At 31.1% G+C, this 25,485-nt stretch overlaps 1 protein-coding gene across 1 annotated transcript; it reads left to right on the forward strand.

The window, feature by feature from the left end:
• The first annotated feature begins 729 nt into the window (after nt 1–729).
• LOC110639655 (disease resistance protein SUMM2) lies at nt 730–4,864 on the forward strand. Its single transcript, XM_021790697.2, has 3 exons — nt 730–3,733; nt 3,943–4,533; nt 4,708–4,864. The coding sequence occupies exons 1-2, from the start codon at nt 1,010–1,012 to the stop codon at nt 4,219–4,221; spliced, it is 3,003 nt and encodes a 1,000-aa protein (XP_021646389.2). The 5' UTR covers nt 730–1,009; the 3' UTR covers nt 4,222–4,533; nt 4,708–4,864.
• Nucleotides 4,865–25,485: the final 20,621 nt, after the last annotated feature.

Below are 25,485 nucleotides of genomic sequence, written 5' to 3' on the forward strand. Positions count from 1 at the left end.
AAAACAGAGTACGATTTACGTCATGATTTTAATGGGTGATGCCATGCAAACCACTAACCTACTTCTTGTTTGCATGCGATTTTTTTTTTCTTCTAAGGTCCCAACTTCAAGATATTGTTCTCCTATAATGCACTATACAGCAAAATTTAGATGAATGAAAATTTTACTTTTATTTTTTTCCCTTTATTGTTGTTGGTTAATTAGCTTGGAGGGAATCCAATAACACGAAAACATGAATCCTTCTTGTGGCCTATTTTTAAGGTGCTCACAAATAACCCCTTTTTTTGGCTCTTGAAAGTTGATCAATTCTACTGTGATGAGTCAAATACTAAAGTTGAAGTTTTCACTAATTGTGGAGAAGCACACATGTTTCTCTGAGATTCTTCTTGTATTAGCTTACCATATATTTGAGAATCAGATGGCAACTTGAATTCGGAAAAGATAGCACCTCCTCATCCATGGGTACGAGACACCGTCTTGAATTGTGGCTTTGGATAGTGCAGTAGCAATGGTAGTGAAGTTGAGGAAGAAGAGATTGAGGGATTAAATATTGATTTTTTATTTTAAATGAGGCTCATATTTATAATTAAAAGTTATTTTATTTAAATAATTAATGTCACGTCAATAAATGTGAAAGACTTTATTTGTTAACAGTGCATAACTAAGTGTTTATTTTGTCACAAACTGAATCTCAACCTTTTAAAATTTTTTTAAATTTTGATTTGTTAAATCCCTATAAATTCCTCCAAAATAATTCATGAGTGACTGCTTTCCAGTAACTCTCACGTTATTGTCTTCCCAGGCACAGGTCTCGCTGCACTTTCATTCTGTTGCTTTTTCTCTGAATTGTCTCTTTTTGTCAAATTTAAATGCCATTGCCCTTCTGAAATCTTTTAACTCTTGATCTGAAGATTGAAGAATCAACCTCTCCCTTATTATTTAGCTGAACTCTTCCTTTCATCCTTGGAAAAAAAAAAAAAAAAACTCTTCCTTTCTTTGTGTTATAGCCATGTCAGGCATAGGGGAGGCAGCTATTAGCCCTGTTTGTGACGCTATCAAAGGCTTCTTCTTTTTTTGTCGCGCTCGCGCAGATTACTTTGATGATTTGCAAGACCATCTCATGGACGCACAATCGGAAATGGATCAACTGAAGAAAATGAAGGAGCATGTAGTAGAGAGGGTTCAGAAAGAAACCAAACCACAGATGCAGCAGCTCTACGAAGTAACCGACTGGCTTAAGAGAGTAGATGGCTTGCAGGAGGATGCAAAGGAGATAATTAAAGAAGCTAAAGAAGAAATTCGTAACAAAGCTCTCAGATGGTTCTGTCCTAAGGGGTGCTGCTCCTACGAGAGGGTTGGAAAGAGAGTAAGTGAAAAGCTCGGAGAAGTGAAACAACTTGTAAAGGATGGTAAATTTGATGCTGTTGTCGAGAGAAAGCCTTTCGATTTAGTGATCCAGATGCCTGTAAGGAAAACTTTTGGGTTCGATTTCAAACTTGAAGAAATCTTGACATGTATTGAAAAACCAAGCGTGGAAATTATGGGGTTATATGGAAAGGGAGGCGTGGGTAAGACCACCCTCCTCAAGAAGATCTACAATAAGTTTTGCGAAAAGAGTGACTATGTGTTGATTTTTGTTGAGAGGTCTGAACAAGAGCCAGTGAAAGCGGCCAAAGAAGCTATTTGCAAAAAATTTGGTATCTCTCAAGAGGAGTGCAAAAATAAAGGTGAGCCAATAAATAACGTGATTTCGAACATTTTGAGAAAGGAGAAATTTGCTTTGATGTTGGATGGTGTAGAAGGGCGCTGGCTACATCAACTCTTGGACGAAATGGGAGTTCGTCGGGACGGCGACAGGAAAGGGTCCAAAGTCATTTTTACTACTCGGTCAAAAGTGTTATGTGACACGATGAAATGTGACATGATGAAGGCACAAACAATTGAAGTAGAGCTTTTGCCACCAGAAACTGCTCTACAATTGTTTAATTTTTGTGTGGGATGGAACACTCCAAATGCTAATGGGGAGATCCCAGAACTGGCTGGGGAACTCCCAGAACTGGCTAGGCAACTTGCTGGTGTGTGCAATGGTTTGCCGCTTCTGCTCATCACTATCGGTCGAGCCATGGCTGGTAAGACCGACCCCCGCGATTGGGAGCGTGCAATTGAAAAATTGAAGACTCAGCCATCATCATTTCCAGGTGTTGAAGCTAGTGTCTATCCTGTTCTCAAGATAAGCTATGACAGCTTGAGCGAAGATACCCTCTGGAACAGCTTGAGCACAGATAGCCTCAGGAAATGCTTTCTGTACTTTTCGTTGTTCCAAGGAGTTGATAATATTAAGAAAATGGAACTGACTGAACTCTGGATCGCAGAAGGGCTTCTAGATCCATGTAATAGCACGCATGAAGCCAGGGAAAAAGGAGAAGATGCTTTAGGAAGTCTAAAGAGTGCGAGTTTGTTGGAGACTGGTAAATCAGAAGATTTTGTTAAAATGAATGATATGATTAAAGCAATGACCGTGTGGCTAGCTTGTGAGGAGGGGAAGGCAGAGGACAAAGTGTTGGTACAAAAACCACAGCTTTCAACATGGATTAACGCAGAGAGGATATCGTTGTGTGGTCTTTGCATCGAATATCCCCATCAGACACCTTCTTTTCCTCGTCTTACAACATTGCTTCTGAGGGCTGCTAATTTGGACATACTGCCAAGTAAATTCTTTCAATCTATGCCTGCTTTGAGAGTTTTGGACTTGTCAGATAATAAAGGCTTAATTGAGCTACATGTGGACATTGGATATTTGGGGAACTTAAGGTATCTTAATTTGTCAGGGACTTGCATACAAAAATTGCCAGTGGAGGTTCAAAATTTGAAGATGTTGCAGTTTTTGATATTGGATAGGACATCGCTCAAGCTAGATATTCCAGTGGGCGTGATCTCTAGTCTTTCATCATTGCGGGCTTTTAGGAGGTTATTGGTATTTGATCAGATGTTGCTTCTTAATTCTCCACTAGATGATCAAGCAGAGCTTCTAAAGGAGTTGGAATCCTTGGAACACATAGATGAGATTGGCATATTTTTATCACATGCTAGTTCCGTGCAAAAAGTATTGGACACCCACAAGTTGCGACGATGCGTAAAACAGCTGCAACTAGCACAGTGCACAGATCGTCTACCAAAACTCTCTCTAAGAGGAATGGAGCATTTGGAGAGGCTTGAATTATTGAAGTGCTCGTCCCTGACAGAGCTTGAAATTGTCAAAGAAAATAATCAGCAAGAGCCTCAGGGTTCTGAGATCACAGTTTTCCCTGGCCACATCTATGGGAAAAGGCAGCAATCTTTTCCCAACCTCTGTATTGTGAGGATCTGCAACTGTCCAATAAAGAACGTGACGTGCCTCATAAATATCCCGAGCCTTCAATCTTTGAAATTATGTGACTGCAATGAAATTGTTCAAGTAATAAGTGAAGATTCTGGGCAAAATGTCTTCAAAAATCTGGTGAAATTATCTTTGAAACGCTTACCAAAGCTCAAGTCCATCTACTGCCAAGCCCTACAATTTCCTTCCCTTGTGAAGCTAGCTGTATTTGATTGCCCGAACCTACGAAGCCTTCCATTGGATTGCAACAGCGCAGAAAAATTAAGACAAATTAAAGGGAGTGGAAGCTGGTGGAACGATATGGTACCAGAAGGCATTCGAGATGCTTTCTCCAGTAAATTCAGGGAAACAGATGCTGTACGTTCAACTCTTACTCTTTTTTATTTTATTTTATTTTATTTTAACGCTTTAATACTAATACTAATATGACATTGAAATTTGAGACTGGATTTTCTTTTATATTATCAAACTCAATATGGTTCAGTTCAAAAAAAAAAGTCAATATGGTTTTCTGATCTAAGTATTATTCTTAATTACCTCTCTATATATGTGGCTTTTTGGAACAGGTTGTGGAGCATGTAGAGGATTACAATGCCTACGATTCTTGTGTAGAAGCATGGAAAGAAATGACAACGGAGCAGGATGAAGTTAGCGATTGCTTTTCTCGTCCTCGTCCCGTAAAAGAAGAGGGTGAAGCTTGCTCCTCTCATCGTTGTCCCGTAAAAGAAGAAGATTGGGGTCTGAGTAAAATGAATTTTACTATAAAACTTTTTCTTTTTTCTCTTTCTTTTTTCATTTTAATTAGTCATACAATATTAATTTATTTCTTAAAAAATAAATTATAAGTTGGTCATATAAATTTTAAACATAATCGTAATCGTGTGTGTGTATATATATATATATATATATATATATATATATATATATATATATATATTATCTTTTAATAAAAATATAATATATTATTATCCGGTGAGCAATGGGGATTTGGACGGGGGAGACCCTCTCACCCTGCACGATTGGAGCAGACTGGAGAAAAAATTGATCGGGTGGAACGGGACGGGCGGGTTCCAAAAAAATAAAGAGAAGTGGAAGCTGGTGGAACGATTTGCCGCATGAAACATGCTTTCTCCTGAAAATTCAGGAATAAAGATGGTGTAAGTCCAACTCCTACTCTTTTTATTTTATTTTATTATTAAAGCTTTAAAACTAAAACTAATATGATATTGAGACTGGGCTTTCATTTTATATGATCAAACTTAATTTGGTTTTCTGATCTAAGTAATCATTCTTTCCTTAAAGCCTCATATATGTGTGGTTTTTTGTAACAGGTTATGGAGCTTGTAAGGAGTTACAAGGCAAACGATCCTCACAAGACTCCATATTACTATGTACATTCTCTGAAAGAAGAGCCGAAAGCTTGTGTTGTGCAATAATTATGACATCTCAATGAAAATATATATTAGAAAGTCGTGACATTTATGGATTGTTTGTGATCTCCATGCATGAAAGTATGAATATACATAAAAAAAAAATAACTTAAAATAAACTACATATAAACTACGTATAAACTTAAGACCAAAGAGACATGCTGGGTGGCGTTGACTTTGTTGGCAATAATGCATTTTGGAATGCATGTAAAATTGCCTCTCATGTGAACCGACAGGAGTTTGATAAAAAGAAGAAGTGGGTGGAATGAAGATAAAGAAAGGGAAATAAAATAAACATAACAAGACTCAATTATTAAGGAAAGTTGACAATTTCTGCCACATAATTGTTTTTTAAATTCATATAAAACATCTTTCTATCATTTTTTTTTATTATATCAAAGCATAATGAATCGAATAATATTAAGGGGAGATTTGTTAGACAGACATTATCAAATAGCACCCATGTCCCTATCATATAGCAACATGAAGGCCAAAAAAAAAAAAAGACTGAGATAAAACTTCAGTTTTTGAATTTCGATTAATTAATTGAATATCTCAATAAATTTATAATAGGTAGTAAGTCATTTTCTTTTTTTATTAAAAAAATAAATAATCTCAAAATAATTAAATTACGATACTCAAATTTCTTGCTCACTCTCCACGCCTTACTTATTAATGGAGGAAAATTAATTAGCCTATCTACTTATCTATTATCACTCACGTTATTATCTCCTACTTTTTAGTTTTATTTGTTTTCTTTCATTTTTTTACATTAGACACATATCCCAAGTGGAGGGAAATATTAGACTTGCAGTTTTTTAAAATCATTCTAACAACTTTAATTTTAATGATAATGATAATGATAATGACATTATCATTATCATTATTAAAACTCCCCTATAATTTGATAAGCCAGCCATTTACATCTTTACTTTTGGAAACATAAATTATATATAGTCCTTAAATTTTTTAAAAGATACAATTCAATCCTTTTATAACATTTTAGTCTTTCCTTTTTTTAAGAAAAAAATTTTGAATAACTATTTTTAAGAATTAAAATGATTTTTCATTTAAATTTAAAGAACTAAAATTTTGTTAAATATAAAATATTACAAAATTAAAATATATGATAGTTATTAATAAATTTTAGCTAAATAATATTAAAATTATCTCTAAAATTATAAAATTTTGAGTTTAAATTCTAATAGAAATCAAATATATATATATATATATATATATATATATATATATATACACACACACGAAGTAAATGAAGTGTAAAGAAAATTAAAAAAATAATCTTTAATTCAAATTTTAAAATTGAAGGATTTTAACCTAAATGAATATAAGAAAATGCGCCCACTTAATATTATTAGCCTTTAAAGCTCGAGCCTTGTACATCTATCAAATAATTTGTACATCTATTAAATAATTTATAACACATAATTATTTCATTTATATAATTAGATATTAATTACTTAAATTAAAATATTTATTATAAATTTATAATTATTAGAATTAGCATGTTAATACTAATTTCATTGATTCACAAATAAAAACATTTATTAATGTAGAAATTATATTTATTTAAATTATATTTTATAAAAAATATGTTAAAATTAATTTAATTATTAATTAACATATAATATTAATTTAATTATTAACTTAAAGACAATAAAATTAAAATATAATATAAAAGTATGAATTATCAATGAGCTTTAGTACTAGAATAGTTTCTAAAATTGTGAGATTTTGAATTCTATATTTTGTTGAAGTCAAATTAAAAAAAAAAAAAACAAATAAATGAAGATATTGTTTATAAGTTAAAATGATAAGTTGGTGTTACATGCAAGTTGGCTCATGGCATTAGGTTTATTCAATTTTTTTTATTTTAAAGAAAATAAGTTTATTTTGTTTATATTTTAAGTTTCATTTGAAATAAATTATATGACAAAAAGAAAACAATTAAATTTAATTTTCACACTATCATACTATTTTATGTCAGATTTTTATTTTTTAAAATAATTCTTCTTTAAATTAAAAAAATTAAATTCTTTCATGTAATATATTTTCAAATGAAAAATTAATAAAAAATTAATTGAAGTAAATTCTTATAAAATTATAGTTTTCAAACGTGCTATAAATCTTTTTAGGATGCATTTAGTACATAGTACATAATGAAATGAGTTGAAAAGTTACCATTGCAATATTTAAGAATACAAATAAAACAATAAAAATAAATATTTAATAATAGCAGTATAATGGAATGTAATTATAAATAAATTTATATAATTATTTAATTACTTTTTAAAATAATAGGGTAAGTGTTACCCTCAAAATTTTTTTTTCCTTGTCTCTATATCTGCGAAATATAATTAAAAGAGGATTAAAAGTTAAGAAAGGACGTGATCATAAAAATTATAATGGAAAATAAATTCTAATTTTTTTTATTATTTTATCTTTTAATAATTTCTTTTCTTTTTAAATTTTTTAAAATATTTAAATTAATTACTTTTTTAGCAATAATATTTTTAATAATGAAAAATTTTAATTATGTAAAATTTTAAATTAATGTAAAGGTATTTAATTGTAGTCTTTTAAAAGGTATATATTATATATTTGTAAGACTTATATACGTTAATTAAAACATTTTTAAAAAATTAATATAAAAACAAAAAATCAAAAGTAAAATTTTAGAGTTAAAATTTTACATAAATTAAAATTTTAATTTATTTATATGTTTAGATGTACTCTATGTTTCATGCATTAATATTACTCTGCACTATTTAAAAAAAAAAAGTTCACCATTCATTAAGTTTAGATTTATATTATTATAATTAACTAGAATTTTAGTACAAATAATTTTTTTGAAATATTAAATAAAATCATATATTTTTCATAAATTCACATATTAACCACTTGTTTACACTTTATATAGATTATAAATAAATTAATTAAAAAAAAGGATATAAAGGCTATTTCATTCCTATTTCATATTATAACTAGTAATAACTCTTTATAATAAATATATATATATATATATATATATATATATATATATATATATATATATATATATATATATATATATATATACACATATATATATTTGTTAAAAAAAATAATCTTTGATTTTATCTTTATTTATGCAATAAAAAAACTAAATTGATGTATATAAATTTATTTTCTTTTTAACAAACTCATTAATGATTCATCCTCCAAACATAATAACGATATTTTTAGTCTCTTTTTGCTATATAAAAAAGAATTCTAGTCTCTTTAGTTTCTTAATTTTCAAAATAATAAAGTAAGATGTACGTTTTATTTTCCCTTTCTTTCTTCCTCCTTTCCCAGTGCCCCCTGCCTTCTTTTTCAATTTTCATTCAGAGTTCTCCATATCAGAATCTACGTATCAACCTCCCAGTTATTCTTTAGCTGAACTCATTCCTTTTTTATTTTTTTTATCTGGGAGCCATGGCAGGCATAGATGTTGCCCCTGTTTATATAAATGCTCCTTCACTTTTTATTGCATAAATGCTTAAATCATTAGACCTTAATTCTTGGCATTTAATACTTCAAATTAATAGAAAAATCTATAAAATTCAAAGATGAACCAGTGGGCATTAAAGATGCTTTCTCCAGTAAATTCAAGGATACATATATGGTTTAGGAGTACTCCTTTTATTTTTTCTAATTTTTTATTGATCTGTTATATATTAGTTATATGTGCTTGTGATTTATCTTTTATATATAATCTTCTGTTAATTTTTTATGTATTATATTACATCATCACTTAATTAATAAATATAGAGTATATTAAATATGGAAATTCCTAAAATTATACTATTTAAAATATTAAATTTTATAAAATTTTAAAATAAAAACATTAAAATTAATTTTTACCTCAAAAAATTTAAATTTATCTCATAATAATAATAATAATAATAATTATTATTATTATTATTATTTATACAATTTAAAAAAAAAACATAAATAAGTAGGTGATAATCACAATCTCTCATATATAATACACTAATTATAATAAAAATCAATTTAAATTTTCCCTTGAGAGAGGCTCCACCTTTTTTCTAGAAATCTTTTCTCTTCTCCATTTTTTTCATATTTTTTCTTTTCTTTTCTCTTTTCCTCCCTTTGATATCTTCTTTGGGTGGCCACTAGTGGCAGTCTCCCATTTCTTTTATGTTGGTTTTTTTTTATCTGTGATATGTTCAGAACAGATATTGGGAACATATCATCAAATCCATCATTGTTAATATATTTTGAGTGAATAAATTCTTAAATTTGTCCTTGTTGATAATCTTGAATTTTTGTTATATTTTCTCTCCTTTAATGGAGTTATTTTGTTTTTTGTTTGTTGAGAAATATATATATATATATTTTTGAAAAGAGAATTTTATGAGGTGTAAATCTTTCATTCAATTTAGAGAACTAAAATTGAAAATTATCTGATAGAGATAATAAAAATATCATAGAGTTGAAGAGTAGAGCGCATAATCTGCCTATTAGCCAATCTTGTCAACATTATCGAATCTTCTGAATTTTTATAAGATAAAATATAATTTAGTCATTGAGATTAGATAAAACCTATAATCTAGTCCTAGTATTTTATAAGCCAAGCAATTTTATCCTTGAAATTTGAAAAACCTACAACTTAGTCCCTATCATTAGAATTTCAATTAAGTTATTATTAATTATAGTAAAAATGACCTTAACTTTATTTTTAATTTGAAAAAATTTAGTCCCTGAAATTTTATTTTATTGATAATTTAGTCCCTGAGATTTGATTAAATATACAAATTAGTCCTTATAGTTTTAAAATCAAATAATTTAGTCCTTAACATTTTAATAAACCTATAAGTTAGTCCCTACAATTAGAATTAATTCCCCGTTAAATTCAGCCAAAATACCAAAGTGCTTTTAACTCTTTTTTCAATATGAAAATAATTTAGTCATTGAAGTTTTATTTTAATAACAATTTGCATCCATATTCACATATTTTTCCTTTTTATATATATAACAATATAATATAATAAATGAAAATATTATAAATTGATAAATATATGTAATTATTATATATTATTACAATAATAATGACATAAATAGAATTTACAAAATTATAAAGGCTTATTTATAAATAGTTCTAATATTTAAGGATAATTTGTAAAATATATGAATGATTTTGTAATTAACCAAAATTTCTAAGGATCTTAAAATAAGTAATTCATATTTTAAAAATTTAAATTTAAAATATTTAATTTAACGGGACTCATATTTTAAAAATGTAGGGACCAAATTGTTAATAAAATAAAATATCAGGGATTAAATCATTAAAAAAATAAAAGTTTATGTACTAAATTGTTTTCATATTAAAAATAAAGATAAGGGTATTTTTGTCATTTTTGATAAATTTAATGATAACTTAACAAAATTCTAATAATAGGAATTAAATTGTATGTTTTTCAATTTTAGGAATTAAATTACATGGTTCTGAAAATATAGGGACTAAGTTGTATGTTTTGTCAAATCTTAGGAATTAAACTGTAATTTACACTTTTTTATATTATTTTTTGTATTAATGATTAGTTTTATTTATACAAAAAATATAATACATTAATTTGTATTTCTCTTTTATAATATATTTTTAATTATAGAAATATTTTCTCCGTTTCTATAAAATAAAATTAAATTTCCCTCAATATCTCTTCATATATAATGTTGATATAAATACAAATAATTATATTAATACAGACATAATAATTTATATTAAAAAATAATTAATTTAAATTTTAATATGCATAAGTTATATGATTATATCAAAATAATCGCACAGTTTTGGAAAATGTACGGGCATGATGAATTCTTTCTGTTGACCCCACAAGCTCAAAGGAGCATAGATTTTGATGATACCAAAACTCAACTAGAATCAAACTAACATTGTTTTAAGTGTTGTGTATTTCAAAGAAAAAGGACAAAAGGATTTTATGATGGATTGGTCCTTATGAAGAAAAGATGACATTCTAAGGATAACACAAGACGAAGCAAAAGAGATAAAAGAAGAAAAGGTTACCTTCCAAGGCTGCATTGAAAATCAGATTTGAAGGTACATCTAGTATAGAAATTAGTTTTAATTTCTAGAATTACTTGTGAAAAGAATTGAGGAGTAAAAGTCAATGATGCTTGTTTTTAATCCCTCAAAAGATTTTCTTTTTAAATATCATTACTGGCCTAAAAAGTATTTGACTATGATTTGGTGTAAAGTTTTATAGTTTTGAAAGTTATGCAGAAAAGTTTTCCTGGTATGCTAACTGGTTTGCTACTTATTTTAGTATGCTAACTGGTTTGCTATTTTCTCAAGTACGCTAACTGTTTCAACTCTGCACAACATCGCAGAAAACGACAAAATAACGGCTATTTTCTTGAAATTCGATTCAGAACGTTCAAATGGGTTCTGCAACGGTAATATACGTTCCAAAGCTATAAATACACCTTCCTTTGGCCATTTTGCACTTAATGAAAGTCCCTCTACTGTTCAAAATCTTTAAAGCTTTCATTCAAAGTGCTCAAAGTGATTTATTGCTCATCATTGGCTTATTTACTCAACTCTTCTTTATAGTTGCTGTTGTAATTGAGTGAGAGTGAGTTTTTCAACACATTATTATCATTTGTGAGAGGTCATTCAAGCACCTATTGAAGCTTGGTTGTGATAAGTGTTTGGGATAACACTTGGTAGAAGTGTGAAGCTACTTGTAAAAGCTTTGTTGAGAAGATTTGTAAAGGGCTTTGTCTCTTGCCTTGAAAAGAGAAGAATAGTGGAGTGAAGACTCAAAGTGTGATCTTTGAGAGAATGGATGTAGGCTAGTTAAAGCCGAACCACTATAAAAATTCGGTGTTCATTTTCTCAACCCTTGCTCTTTACATTTTTGCAATTTAGCTTTATGAATGATATGCTTTTCGATATGAAAATTGATATCATATCTCGTTGATCTTGCCGCTATCCGAGAAAAATAGTTTCTTCGCAAAATCACGATATCCGATATATTCGCTGGTTATCTCACTTTGTCACAATAGGATATCCGTATATCGCTCTAGTTCTTTGTGATAAAACGTATTCGCCATCGATATATTTACTGAATGCTTATATAGTCTGTTATATCAGTATACTGATTGCATACAGCTCAAACTTGAGTCAACTTGTCAATAGAGCTATATTGTTCATTTTTCACATTAGATAATTTAGTTGAACCTAGCTGCAATTTTCAAAGGTTTTGAGCAAGAACCGAAAATTGTTTTTAAAGTCCAATTCACCCCCCTCTTGGACATATTTTGGGACATCAATTTGGTATCAGAGCTTGTCTCTCTTGCTTGAGGATTAAACCCCTTAGAGTGATCCACACACATGGCTAGTTCATCTAGAAATTCTGCTGGTATACCTGCCCCCTTAGCTGAAGGTTATTCCATCACTAGACCACCACTTTTTAATGGCACAAATTACTCCTTTTGGAAAACTAGAATGAGAAACTTTATACAATCTGTTGACATTGATGCTTGGAGAATAGTTAAAGATGGTCCTTATATTCCTTATAAAACCAGTGAAGGAACTGTACAAATTCCTAAAGCTGAAGTTGAATTTGATGATAATGATTGGAAGAAAATTTCTACAAATGCTAAGGCTATTAATATTCTTCATTGTGCTCTTGATATTAATGAGTATAACCGTGTTTCAGGATGTCAAACTGCAAAAGAAATATGGGACAAACTAGAAGTCACATATGAAGGAACTGATGTGGTAAAAGAGTCAAAGGCAAACCTCCTCATCCGTGATTATGAATTATTTGAGATGAAATCTGGTGAAACCATTGCTGAAATGAGTACCAGATTTACTGACCTTGTAAATCTACTTAAAGCTCTTGGAAAGAGATTCGAAGAACAAGAACTTGTAAAGAAAATTCTGAGGTCTCTTCCAAAGACGTGGGAAGCAAAAACTCGTTATTCAAGACACCAAGGATTTCAGAAAATACACCTATGATGAGCTGATTGGTTCTCTCATTGCACATGAGATGATTTACAAGAAAGATGAGAATGAAGGTGATCAAAAGAAAAAGAAAGGCATAGCTTTTATATCCGAAAAAGTAGATGAGAAAAAGAAAAATGTTGCTCTTAAAGCTAATTCAAGTGATGATTCAAGTGCTTCAAGTGATGATGATGAAGATATGGCTATGATAGTCAAAAGATTCAAAAGAGCATTTAGAAAAGGTGGAAGCAAATACAAGAAGTTCACAAAGAAATATGCTCCAAAGACTCCAAATCATTCAAGTGAAATAGTTTGTTATGAGTGTAACAAACCAGGCCACATTAAGCCAAAATGTCCTACATTGAAGAAGAAAAATAAGTTTAGAAAGGACAAAAGCAAAAAGGCAATGGCAGCAACTTGGAGTGACAGTGATTCTTCATCAAATGATGAAACAAGTGACAAAGAGGCTGCAAACACTTGTATGATGGCAATTGAAGAAAAAGGTGAAAGCTCACACATCGAAGATAGTGAAAATGAGGTAAATCTTGAACTTTCTAATGTTGATGAATTAGAACTTGCATTTGTGAAGACATATGATAAGTATAGAACTTTTAAAAGAAATGCAAAATTTTAGTTCATGAAAATTGTGCTTTAAGATCAGAAAATATTTCATTGAGTATGGTTTCAAAGGAAAATGAATTTTATAAATCTCAAATGAAATTATTTAAGGAAGTTAATGATGAGCTTCAAAGATCAAAAGAAGTATGTGAACAACTTCTTGAGAAAAACAAAATTCTTGAGGAAAAAGTTGAATCTTTGACAAGAGATTTATCTAAATTTACAAAAGGAAAAGAAACACTTGATATACTTCTTGGGAATCAAAGATTTACAAATGAAAAATCTGGAATTGGATATGATGGATTTATGAAGTATGGAAAATACAAACAATTTTTTGTTAAAGCTACATCCTTTTCTCAACCGAGTATTACATGCTTCTATTGTAATCATAGAGGTCATATGATTAATGCTTGTCCTATTAGGAAAGGAACCTTTAAGGCAAAGAAAGTATGGGTGCCTAAAGGAACCCTACCTAATGTTACTAACATTCAAGGACCCAAAGTTGCTTGGGTACCTAAGAACAGTTAATTGATTTCAGGTCTGCCTAAGGAGTATCTTTGGAAATGAACATTGGTACATTGATAGTGGCTGCTCTAGGCACATGACAGGAAATAAAGGCAAGTTTTCCTCTCTTACCTTGAAAGAAGAAGGTTATGTGAAATTTGGTGATAAAAGTAAAGCTAAAATTGTTGGATGTGGAACTATTGGTAAAAATCCTTGCATTGAGAATGTTGCATTAGTTCAAGGATTAAAGTATAATCTTTTAAGTGTTAGTCAACTATGTGATAATGGTTTTAAAGTGGTTTTTACTTCTACACATTGTGAGATTCATGGAAATAATGTTATGTTTGCTGGTGCTAGAATAGATAATATTTACCTACTTGATTTAACAAGTCTTGAAGAAAATTGTGAAACATGCTTTATGACTTCACATGATAGTGCATGGTTATGGCATAGAAAATTAGGACATGCTAGCATGAGTACTCTTGCTAAACTTTCTAGAAAGAACCTTGTTAGAGGACTTCCAAAGTTAAGATTTGAAAAAGAATTTCAATGTAAAGCTTGTGCACTTGGTAAGCATACAAAATCATCTTTTAAATCAAAAAATGTTGTAACTACGTCTAGACCATTGGAATTGTTGCATCTTGATCTTTTTGGTCCAATCACACCTAGAAGTCTAGGAGGCAAGGCATATGCATTTGTAATTGTTGATGATTTTTCAAGATTCACATGGACTTTCTTTCTTGCTCATAAAGATGAAACCTTTGATATATTTGAAGCCTTTTGCAAAAGAACTCAAAATGAAAAAGGATATTGCATTACATCTTTGAGGAGTGATCATGGAAAAGAATTTGAGAATAATTTGTTTGAAAATTTCTGCTCTCAAAATGGTATTTATCATACATTTTCAGCCCCTAGAACTCCACAACAAAATGGAGTTGTTGAAAGGAAAAATAGATCTTTGCAAGAAATGGCAAGAACAATGTTGAATGAAAACAGTTTACCAAAATATTTCTGGGCAGAAGCTGTAAATACAGCATGCTATATTTTGAACAGAGTTTCCATTAGAGCTATTTTAAAGAAAACTCCTTATGAACTATGGAAAGGAAGAAAACCCAATATTGCATATTTTCATGTCTTTGGTTGCAAATGTTACATTTTGAATAACAAAGACAGCAATCTCAAGAAATTTGATGCTAAATCTTGTGAAGGAATATTTCTAGGGTATTCAACAAATAGCAAAGCATATAGGATTTTCAATAGAAAAACATTGACCATGGAAGAATCAATGCATATACTTTTTGATGATGCTAACACTTCCTTGCAAAGGAAAGATTCTTGTGATGATGAATTTGAGCAGATTCTAAATTCAAAGAATTCAAATAATGATGAGCTTGAATCAAAAGAACAAGTGGAGGATGATCAAAATGACAAAGAAGATGAACTCCCTTGCTCCACAAATGTTGAAATTCAAGATGACTCCCAACCAAATGTGGAAGAACTACAAATTGAGGAACCTCAACATCAAGATATTCCACAAGAATGGAGGTATCATAGAAATCATTCCAAAGATGACATTCTTGATAGTCCATCACAAAGAATGATGACAAGAGCTCAACTTAGAAGATACTTTGGTAATGTTGCTTTTGTTTCTCAATTTGAACCCAAAACATATGATGATGCTCAAAATGATGAAAATTGGCTTTTTGCTATGCAAGAGGAATTAAATCAATTTGAAAGAAATAAAGTTTGGACACTTGTTCCTAAACCTAAAAAGCATACTGTTATTGGAACTAAATGGGTATTTAGGAATAAGATGGATGAAAAAGGACATGTAGTTAGAAATAAAGCTAGACTAGTAGCTCAAGGATACAACCAAGAGGAAGGTATTGATTTTGATGAAACCTTTGCTCCGGTTGCTAGAATTGAAGCTATTAGAATGTTGTGTGCATTTGCTTGTTTTAAGAATTTCATGCTTTATCAAATGGATGTTAAAAGTGCATTTTTAAATGGATATATTGATGAAGAAGTTTATGTAGCTCAACCTCCTAGTTTTGAAGACCCTCACTTTCCAAATCATGTTTATAAGCTTACTAAAGCTCTCTATGGTTTAAAGCAAGCTCCTAGAGCATGGTATGAGAGACTTAGTAAATTCTTGCTTCAAAATGATTTTAAAAGAGGAAAAGTAGACACTACTCTTTTCATTAAGAAAATGGGAAAAGACATGCTTATTGTGCAAATTTATGTAGATGATATTATTTTTGGTGCTACTAACCATTCTCTTTGTAAGAAATTTTCCAACATGATGAAAAGTGAATTTGAAATGAGTATGATGGGTGAACTTACTTTCTTTCTTGGATTGCAAATTAAGCAAATGAAAGATGGAATTTTTATAAATCAGTCCAAGTATATAAAGGATATGCTAAAGAAGTTCAAAATGGAGGATATGAAGAGTGTTGGAACTCCCATGAGCTCAACAATTAAATTGGAGAAAGATGAAAAAGGCAAAGAGGTAGATAACAAATTTTATAGAGGTATGATTGGTTCTTTACTCTACTTGACAGCATCTAGACCAGATATTCATTTTAGTGTATATTTATGTGCAAGATTTCAGTCATGTCCAAAAGAATCTCATTTTGTAGCAGTTAAGAGAATTTTTAAATACCTCATTGGCACTCACAATATTGGCTTGTGGTATCCAAAATGTGAATCATTTGATCTTATTGGTTATAGTGATTCAGATTTTCTTTGGTAGTAGATTGGATAGAAAAAGCACTTCGGAACTTGTCAATTTTAGGTCATGCATTAGTTTCATGGCACAAAAAAGCAAACTTCATTGCACTTTCTCTGCAGAAGTTGAATATATTGCATTGGAAGTTGTGTTGCACAAATTTTGTGGATGAAACAACAGCTTGAAGACTTTGAAATTAAATTTGATCACATTCCCATAAGATGTGACAATACTAGTGCTATAAACCTATCAAAAAATCCTGTTCAACACTCTAGAAGCAAGCATATTGAAATTAGACATCATTTCATTAGGGATCATGTTCAAAATGGTGATATTCAAATCGAATTTGTCCCTTCAAAAAAAAATTATCGACATTTTCACAAAGCCACTTAGTGAGGAAACTTTTTGCAAAATAAGAAGAGAACTTGGTATGATTGATGCTTTTGATTAAATTTTGATGTATTCTCATGTTTCCATATGAAAATGAAGTGATATATGTTGATTTGCAGTGTTGAAAATGCATTCTGATATTTTTGGTGTAATTTGAAAAATTCTGGATTATATCGATATGAGCGATGAATCGCAGAATTTGCTCTCAGTGGCATACTAATCCGTTTGCTAATTTTCTTGTTTGCTAAACGCTTTACCACTGCTCCTACTTTTTCGTTGGCAAACTGGGAATCAGGTCTGATTGTTCTAAAATTTTTTTTTTTAAGCGCCTATTCTGCATGCTTAAAGCCCATATGACTTAGATACCCCTCTACTTAAAGTATTGCATCATTATGTATTTAAGGGCAAAATGGACTTTTTAACACTTTGATTTGCGCGGGATTAAAATTTTTCTTACGAACCATCGCCTTTCTCGCCCTTCCTCTCGCTACACGCTACCTATTCCCCGCAAAACCTACGATTGTGTCTTTCGCTTTTAAAATTCAAAACCCTTCTTTCCGTCGCCTCGCTTTCCTAACCCGAACGGCCGCTTTTTCTTTTCACCTGCTAACCCGTTTCGGTCGCACCACTTCAAGCGTTCGTCTCCCTTCATCGTTCGTAAACTCTTCCGAAAACCTTTGACAGTGAATCGATTAAATCGATTATTTACAGAAAGAAAATCCCCAAAAGTTTTTCCGTTTCCGTTAAATCTGCCGAAAGAAATCATTTGGTTTTGGTTATTTTTCTTGTCGATTCGCACTCTCTGTTCCAGTGTATTCAGGTATAAAGTTTAAACCTTTAACGAAATCGTGTTTCATATTCGTCTATGCCTGTGCGTTCTGCTTTCGTAATATGTTGATATTTTTTTTGATTTGTTCTTGTCTGTTTGCTCTGCTTTCGTAATATGCTGATTTTTTATTGCCCTCTGTTGTTTGTTCAGTTTTAGCGCTCTGTTGTTAATTTTTGGGCATTAACGTTTCGTAAAATATGATACATAATATTAACTCGACAGCTATGGATTTATAAGAACTCTAATATTTTTTTTTGCTGTCTGTTCTATTTTGTCATTGCGCTCTGTTGTGAAAAATGAATGTTGATATGCTTAAATTGATTATATATATAAATATATATATATATTGGCTGCTCACATCACTTATTTTACAATCTCAGTTCTCTCTGTCATTTCGGCCTAATTTATTTCTAAGATTGGTTATGGCACGAGACAAAGGAAAAGGGAAAGCCAAAATCACCACATATTCATCCTCAGACTCAACTGACGCCAGTGTCCCTGCGTCACCACCTCCACAAAAGGATGCTCCTCTGGTAATTGGTAAGCCAAAAGAAACATCAAAGAAAAGAACCAGTGAGCCAGTCCCAGAAAAAGGATCTAAAAAGAAGAAGATTTCAAAAGCTCCAGTTGTGCGTATGGAGAGGGCTATTCATGAGCCAAGGTATATTCACTGGCCTGCCTTTGTTGAAATTTCCGTTCCTTTGCAATCTTTATTTGAGTATCAAAAATGGGATAAACTGTGTTCTGATACTGAAGGAGTGTATGTGGACTTAGTGCAAGAATTCTATAAAAATTTGAGGGTTGATGATTCTGAAAAAGATGAGTCCTTTAAGGTGAGAATGAAAGGGACAATTTATGAAGTGACAGTAGCTAGATTAGCTAAAGCCCTAGGAATTCCAAATAGTGGAAACAAAATCTGCTCCCACAAAGATGTTTTTGCTGTTGGTGGGTTCAACAAAAGGGATTTTGAGGGTGAAGTGTTTAAAGGAGAAGTGAAGGATAAGACAAGCATTACTCATGCTCATCAACACATTAAAATTCTGCATAGTTTTATTATTTATGTGTTGAATCCTAGAACCGGCAGTCCCAATTATTTGAGTACCCTTGACCTCTGCATAATTTGGCATATAGTGAACCAAATTGAGTTTAATCTTGCTTATTTTATGCTGAAACAAATCATGAAATGGAAGCCACCTTATAAGCTACCCTACGCTCATCTTCTAAATGGTCTATTTAGAGACTTTGGGATACCTTTGGAATCTGAGAAACTTAGAACCAATATGATTCCAATCACTAGCTTGCAAAAAGATGATGATGGTAGAAAGCTTAGATTTGAGCAAGGTGCTAGCTCCAAAGATAGTGCAAGTGGCACTTTAAATGTTGAAGGTATTTTGGAGGAAGTAAACAATTTGAGAGAATTTGTTGAGATGGAACTTGGAGAGCTACAAAAGTTTAGAAGTTTTCAAACCATTCTTATGAATGCTTTAGACTCTAAAGTTGATGGATCTTTGATGTTGATGTACAAAATTGTTGAAGAGTTGTTTAAAATCAAAGTCCATTTGGGTATCTCAACCACTGAGGCTGGAGAAACCAGTAAGGTTGCTACTGGTTCTGTTCCTCTAGCCGAGAAAGTAAAAAAAAAAGGAGAAAGAGAAAGAAATAGAAGAAGAAGAAGAAACAGAAGAGGAAGAGGAAGAAAAGGAAGAAGAGGAAAAAGCTGAAGCAGAAAAAGATGATGATGATTCTGATGAAAATGGTAATGGAGGAAGCAAAGATGGTAGTGGGAAAGATATGAGTGACTCAGAGTCTGAAGCAGAACCTGAGACACCTGCTCCTGCTGCTCCTGCAAAAGGAAAGGGCAAAACAGCTCAACAAGAACAAAGACGCAAACAGAAAGAGGAAACTGGTAAACCCACTGGCAAAAAGACTAAAACTGGCAAAAAGTCTGCAGCTGAGTCTGGTACTACTGAGTTAGCAGCTGGGCCTATTGTTCCTTTGACACCCGGAACTGAATTGGCTGCTGCAATTCTTCAAACTTTGAGTGACAAACCTATCAAGCCCAAAAAGCTGAAAATGGGTGCTCCAAAACCAATCAGAAGAAGTTCTAGGCTGAAAGGATGAACTGAATTTTAATTGAATTTTGTCTAACAGTCTGTCTGTTAGTTTGCTACTTAGTCTGCTACTTTTGATTTTTCTGAACTTTAAACTAGTATGCTATATCAGTTACTGTTTTAACTGTTTATTCACTGCACTTAGACTGAATTTTGACATGCATGATTTCTCCCATATTCTTTTGATGCTGACAAAAAGGGGGAGAAAAGTAATGAATGAGTAATCTTGTTGATATTACTTGTGGTTGATATAGTTTGTGATTACTCATGGTTGATATAGTTTGTGAATAGTATATTGTTGATATAATTTTATGGTGTGCATATTGTTGATATCACTTGTGAATGATATATACAGTTTGTGATTAGTGTGTATATTGTGCATATTTAGTTAGTATATTTAGTCACACTTGACTCCTTAAGAAAATGCTTATGGATGTTTTATTGAAATTATTAAGGGGGAGTTATTTGTGATTAATTGTTGATATAAGCACATACATAGGGGGAGTTATTCTCACATACACATTCATACACATACTCACACTTATTGACATTTACTTGGTGATTCAATTGAGTTTTGTCATCATCAAAAAGGGGGAGATTGTTGACCCCACAAGCTCAAAGGAGCATAGATTTTGATGATACCAAAACTCAACTAGAATCAAACTAACATTGTTTTAAGTGTTGTGTATTTCAAAGAAAAAGGACAAAAGGATTTTATGATGGATTGGTCCTTATGAAGAAAAGATGACATTCTAAGGATAACACAAGACGAAGCAAAAGAGATAAAAGAAGAAAAGGTTACCTTCCAAGGCTGCATTGAAAATCAGATTTGAAGGTACATCTAGTATAGAAATTAGTTTTAATTTCTAGAATTACTTGTGAAAAGAATTGAGGAGTAAAAGTCAATGATGCTTATTTTTAATCCCTCAAAAGATTTTCTTTTTAAATATCACATCGCCTAAAAAGTGTTTGACTATGATTTGGTGTAAAGTTTTATAGTTTTGAAAGTTATGCAGAAAAGTTTTCCTGGTATGCTAACTGGTTTGCTACTGATTTTAGTATGCTAACTGGTTTGCTATTTTCTCAAGTACGCTAACTGTTTCAACTCTGCACAACATCGCAGAAAACGACAAAATAACGGCTATTTTCTTGAAATTCGTATCTGTAACGTTCAAATGGGTTCTGCAACGGTAAAAAACGTTCCAAAGCTATAAATACACCTTCCTTTGGCCATTTTGCACTTAATGAAAGTCTCTCTACTGTTCAAAATCTTTGAATATTTCATTCAAAGTGCTCATATTGATATCTTGCTCATCATTGGATTATCTACTCAACACTTCTTTATAGATTCTCTTGTCATTGAATGAGAGTGACATTTTCAACACATTATTATCATTTGTGAGAGGTCATTCAAGCACCTATTGAAGCTTGGTTGTGATAAGTGTTTGGGATAACACTTGGTAGAAGTGTGAAGCTACTTGTAAAAGCTTTGTTGAGAAGATTTGTAAAGGGCTTTGTCTCTTGCCTTGAAAAGAGAAGAATAGTGGAGTGAAGACTCAAAGTGTGATCTTTGAGAGAGTGGATGTAGGCTAGTTAAAGCCGAACCACTATAAAAATTCCAGTGTTCATTTTCTCAACCCTTGCTCTTTACATTTTTGCAATTTAGCTTTATGAATGATATGCTTTTGCTGATATGAAAATTGATATCATATCTTTGTTGATCTTGCCGCTATCCGAGAAAAATAGTTTCGCAAAATCTGCGATATCCGATATATTCGCTTGGTTATCATTGTCTTTGTCAAATAGGATATCCGGTATCTGCTCTAGTTCTCGTGATAAAACGTATTCGCCATCGATATATTTACTGAATGCTTATATAGTCTGTTACATCAGTATACTGATTGCATACAGCTCAAACTTGAGTCAACTTGTCAATAGAGCTATATTGTTCATTTTTCACATTAGATAATTTAGTTGAACCTAGCTGCAATTTTCAAAGGTTTTGAGCAAGAACCGAAAATTGTTTTTAAAGTCCAATTCACCCCCCTCTTGGACATATTTTGGGACATCACTTTCATCTCAAAAAAAAAAAAAAAACTTGTATCTTTTAATTTATCAAAATTAGATATTTTTATTTTATTGGGTTCCTCAACATTTATGTGTTAATATTAAGTTGATATATTATAAAATGCCTCCAGTGTGTGCACATTGAATCCTTATTTAACAAATTTAATAAAAAAAATTACTAATTCTGTAGTAATGGGGATAAAGAAAAGAAAATAAAAAGTAAAAAATTCACAATAATTTTTTTAAAAAATAAAAATAATTATGGAAGATGAATCACAATTACGTGAATGACACAATACATTTTTTTTAATAGACAAAACACAAGCACATACGAGTTAAAAAAATAAAATATTCTTAAAATTATGACTATTTCTATATAACCCACACAAATGTATACATCACTTCCTATCTAGGATCTCGAAGGACCATCCTTGGGTATGCCCATCTATTGATAAAAAAAGAAAGGCACCTGAGTAAAAACAAGGGAGAGCTTAGTGTTCCAATGTGGCCTTAGTTAAGATCCACGAGTGAGTTGGGAATGAAACAATATTGCTCCGTATATATCCTATAATGTTAATAAAAAAATAAAAAAAAATTGATAGTAAATAATAAATAAGGTTACCTCTTATAAAAGAAAGAATTGAAAATGCAAAATATAAGGATACAAAAGAAAACAAAAGTTGATTAACTTGAAAAAGTAAAAAAAAAAAATTAGGAGGTTTAAGAGGATATTTATAATTAATTCATTATGAAATGAGTAAATATTTAAAATATTACAATTAGTACTTGGCCAAATGACAAAAAATTCAAAATTTTACTCACAATTTTAATTTAAGTTGAATTGAAATTTTTTTAACTCAACAATATTTGTTTATTATATTTTATTAAAATTTTATATTTCTTTTATTCTAATCAGCATGTTATATTATTGATTTCTTATATTTTCACTTGTTAATTTTTAAAATTAAAATAAATATTAAAGGTTGGGAATTAAATTGATAAAATTAAAAATTTTTGTTAAATTTGAAAATTCATACAAAAGTTTGAATTTTAAAAATGATTAGGCCTTCATTCTTGGCATTTTACACTTCAAATTAATAGAAAATTTTATAAAATTCAAAGATGAATCATCTAATCTTGATATCTCATGAAAATGGAGAACAATTTTAGCTTGAATTGGGTAAGATGACCATAAAGAATGATGATTAGAGGAAGTGGTGAAAGAAATTGAAAGTGAAACTTGTAACAATTTGCCATAGCCTTCTTATGGCTCCTTGAATTCTCTATGCTCGCAAACTCTACCATATTTTCAAGGTAATGGTCACTCTCTATTTGTAATATACTCAATCATAGTTGCTAGTTATTAAAACATTAAGTGGTTAATCATGAAAGAATTTGTAACTTACATGGGTATAATTAGATTATTCGTAACCCATTAATCATAATTTAAAGCAATGGAATAACTAATTAAAAAAAGGCTTAATGAAATAGCTAATTTAAAAATATAATTAAACTGATAAAGGAGAAAAGAACCATTATATACTTTATTGTACTAAAATTAATAAAAATGGGACTAACCGTCATATTAAGTGCCAAATAAAAAAGAAGTGGTCAAGGATCTACCTTTCTGATACACAAAAAAGGAATTTTGGGGCTAAAAAAAACAACCAGAATTGTATTATCACGATAACCATTCAAGAGCACATTACATTAGTATATATTGGCTATGCTAGTAACAAAATACAGCTTACTAACGACTCATGCTAGCTAACATGAATCCTCTCCATTTATAGCTTGACATGCATCATCATTAGCGCAACCCGTTCTAACAACTCCAATAGCCATAGCAACCATTTAGAGCCTTATACTTCTTTACTGAGCTCAGCAGCTCGTACTAAAATGCCTCCTTCATGTAACAATTCTCCTCCCTTAAGGAACACAGAAGGAAACGAGCTGTAAAATTGAAGCTGAGTGACCACTAGGCAATGAACATGGAATATGGCCAGGAACTGTTGGAATGAATTATCGTTTTGTCCTACCTTCAAGTTCCCTTTATTCATAGTTGTTAATTGTGCCATTGAAAGGCGGCTTGAGAAGAACAATTCTTACTGATATTCATTTCTGCATAACTCTTTGCCACAACATTGACTTTTTTTTAACAATAAAAGCACAATCTCCACCCCATCAAATCTCTTCCTCTGCCTTCTCCATTTCTCAAACTCATTTTTTTTTTTTTAGGATAACATAATCATGTGAAAAGAACCAAAAATAATTGTCGCCCAAATCAAACTCACCACATATCCCATAATTTTTGTATTTTTTCTCACCAACTCTTTCTTGTTCCTTCTTAGTTTTCCAGTAATAAGAACATATGCTCCACTTTCATAAACCATAATAGATTTACGAACAGAAATTGCGCCATTATCATTATGAATAGAAGAACTTCGATTAATTATAGTTCCTCAATTACTCTTCTCACTCTCAAAACCCCAACTTAGCAAGAGATCTTAGATATCTTAAAGGTACACTGGCTAGTTTTGGTAACTGAATGAAAGGTGTTGGTAAAAGACCAAATTGGTCCCTAGTAACTATGGGCTTAGGAGAATCAGATTGAAGATTGGATGAAGTAGAAGAAAGAAGTGAAGTATTAACAAAGGTTGCGGATTTGATAGCTGGTTTGGCATTATTCTTGATTACTGCTACAGTCATCAATCGATCGAAAGAATCCATGTAAACTTGCATGGTAAATTCTTGTTTCAAATTCCTTAAATCCTCTAATGGATCTTCCATTTCTCTTGTAGGTTCTCCTTGAGTCACAAAACTTGCAATCTCCATATTCCTCGAGCTTAAACCAATAAGCAAAGCTTTAATTTCATCCAAAGCTTGTTGATGTTGTTGCTCTGCTTCCTTTTGCAAAGTCTCCTGCCTTTGCTCTAGTTCTTGCATCATGACTGTAACCCTTCGTTCCCACTCAAAAGAACACATCCCCTCCTCTATCTCCAAGAATCGAGTGGCTCTGATACCACTGATACACAAAAAAGGAATTTTGGGACCAAAAACAACAACCAGAATTTTATTATCACGATAACCATTCAAGTACATAGTACATCAATACATTTGGCTATACTAGTAACAAAATACAGCTTACTAACTACTCATGCTAACTAACATGGATCCACTCAATTCTTAGCTTGACACGCGTCATCAGTTGCGTAACCATTCCAACAACTCCAACAGCCATAACAGCCATTTAGGCCCTTATACTTCTTCGCTTAGCTCAATGCACCATACTGAAATTCCTCCTTCACGTAACACTTTCATATATATATATATATATATATAGACACACACACACCAGTTTCTTCAGCTCAACCCATTTGATCATACATTGATGTGGTAA

This window comes from Hevea brasiliensis, chromosome 1 (assembly GCF_030052815.1).
Source record: "Hevea brasiliensis isolate MT/VB/25A 57/8 chromosome 1, ASM3005281v1, whole genome shotgun sequence".
NCBI classification, from domain to species: Eukaryota; Viridiplantae; Streptophyta; class Magnoliopsida; order Malpighiales; family Euphorbiaceae; genus Hevea; species Hevea brasiliensis.

What these genes read in the sequence shown, in the direction of transcription:
- LOC110639655 (XM_021790697.2), top strand. Translation starts at nt 1,010, where the DNA reads ATGTCAGGCATAGGGGAGGCAGCTATTAGCCCTGTTTGTGACGCTATC. An exon ending in AATTCAGGGAAACAGATGCT is followed by an intron (nt 3,734 to 3,942) that starts GTACGTTCAACT and finishes TTTTTGGAACAG; the next exon opens with GTTGTGGAGCATGTAGAGGA.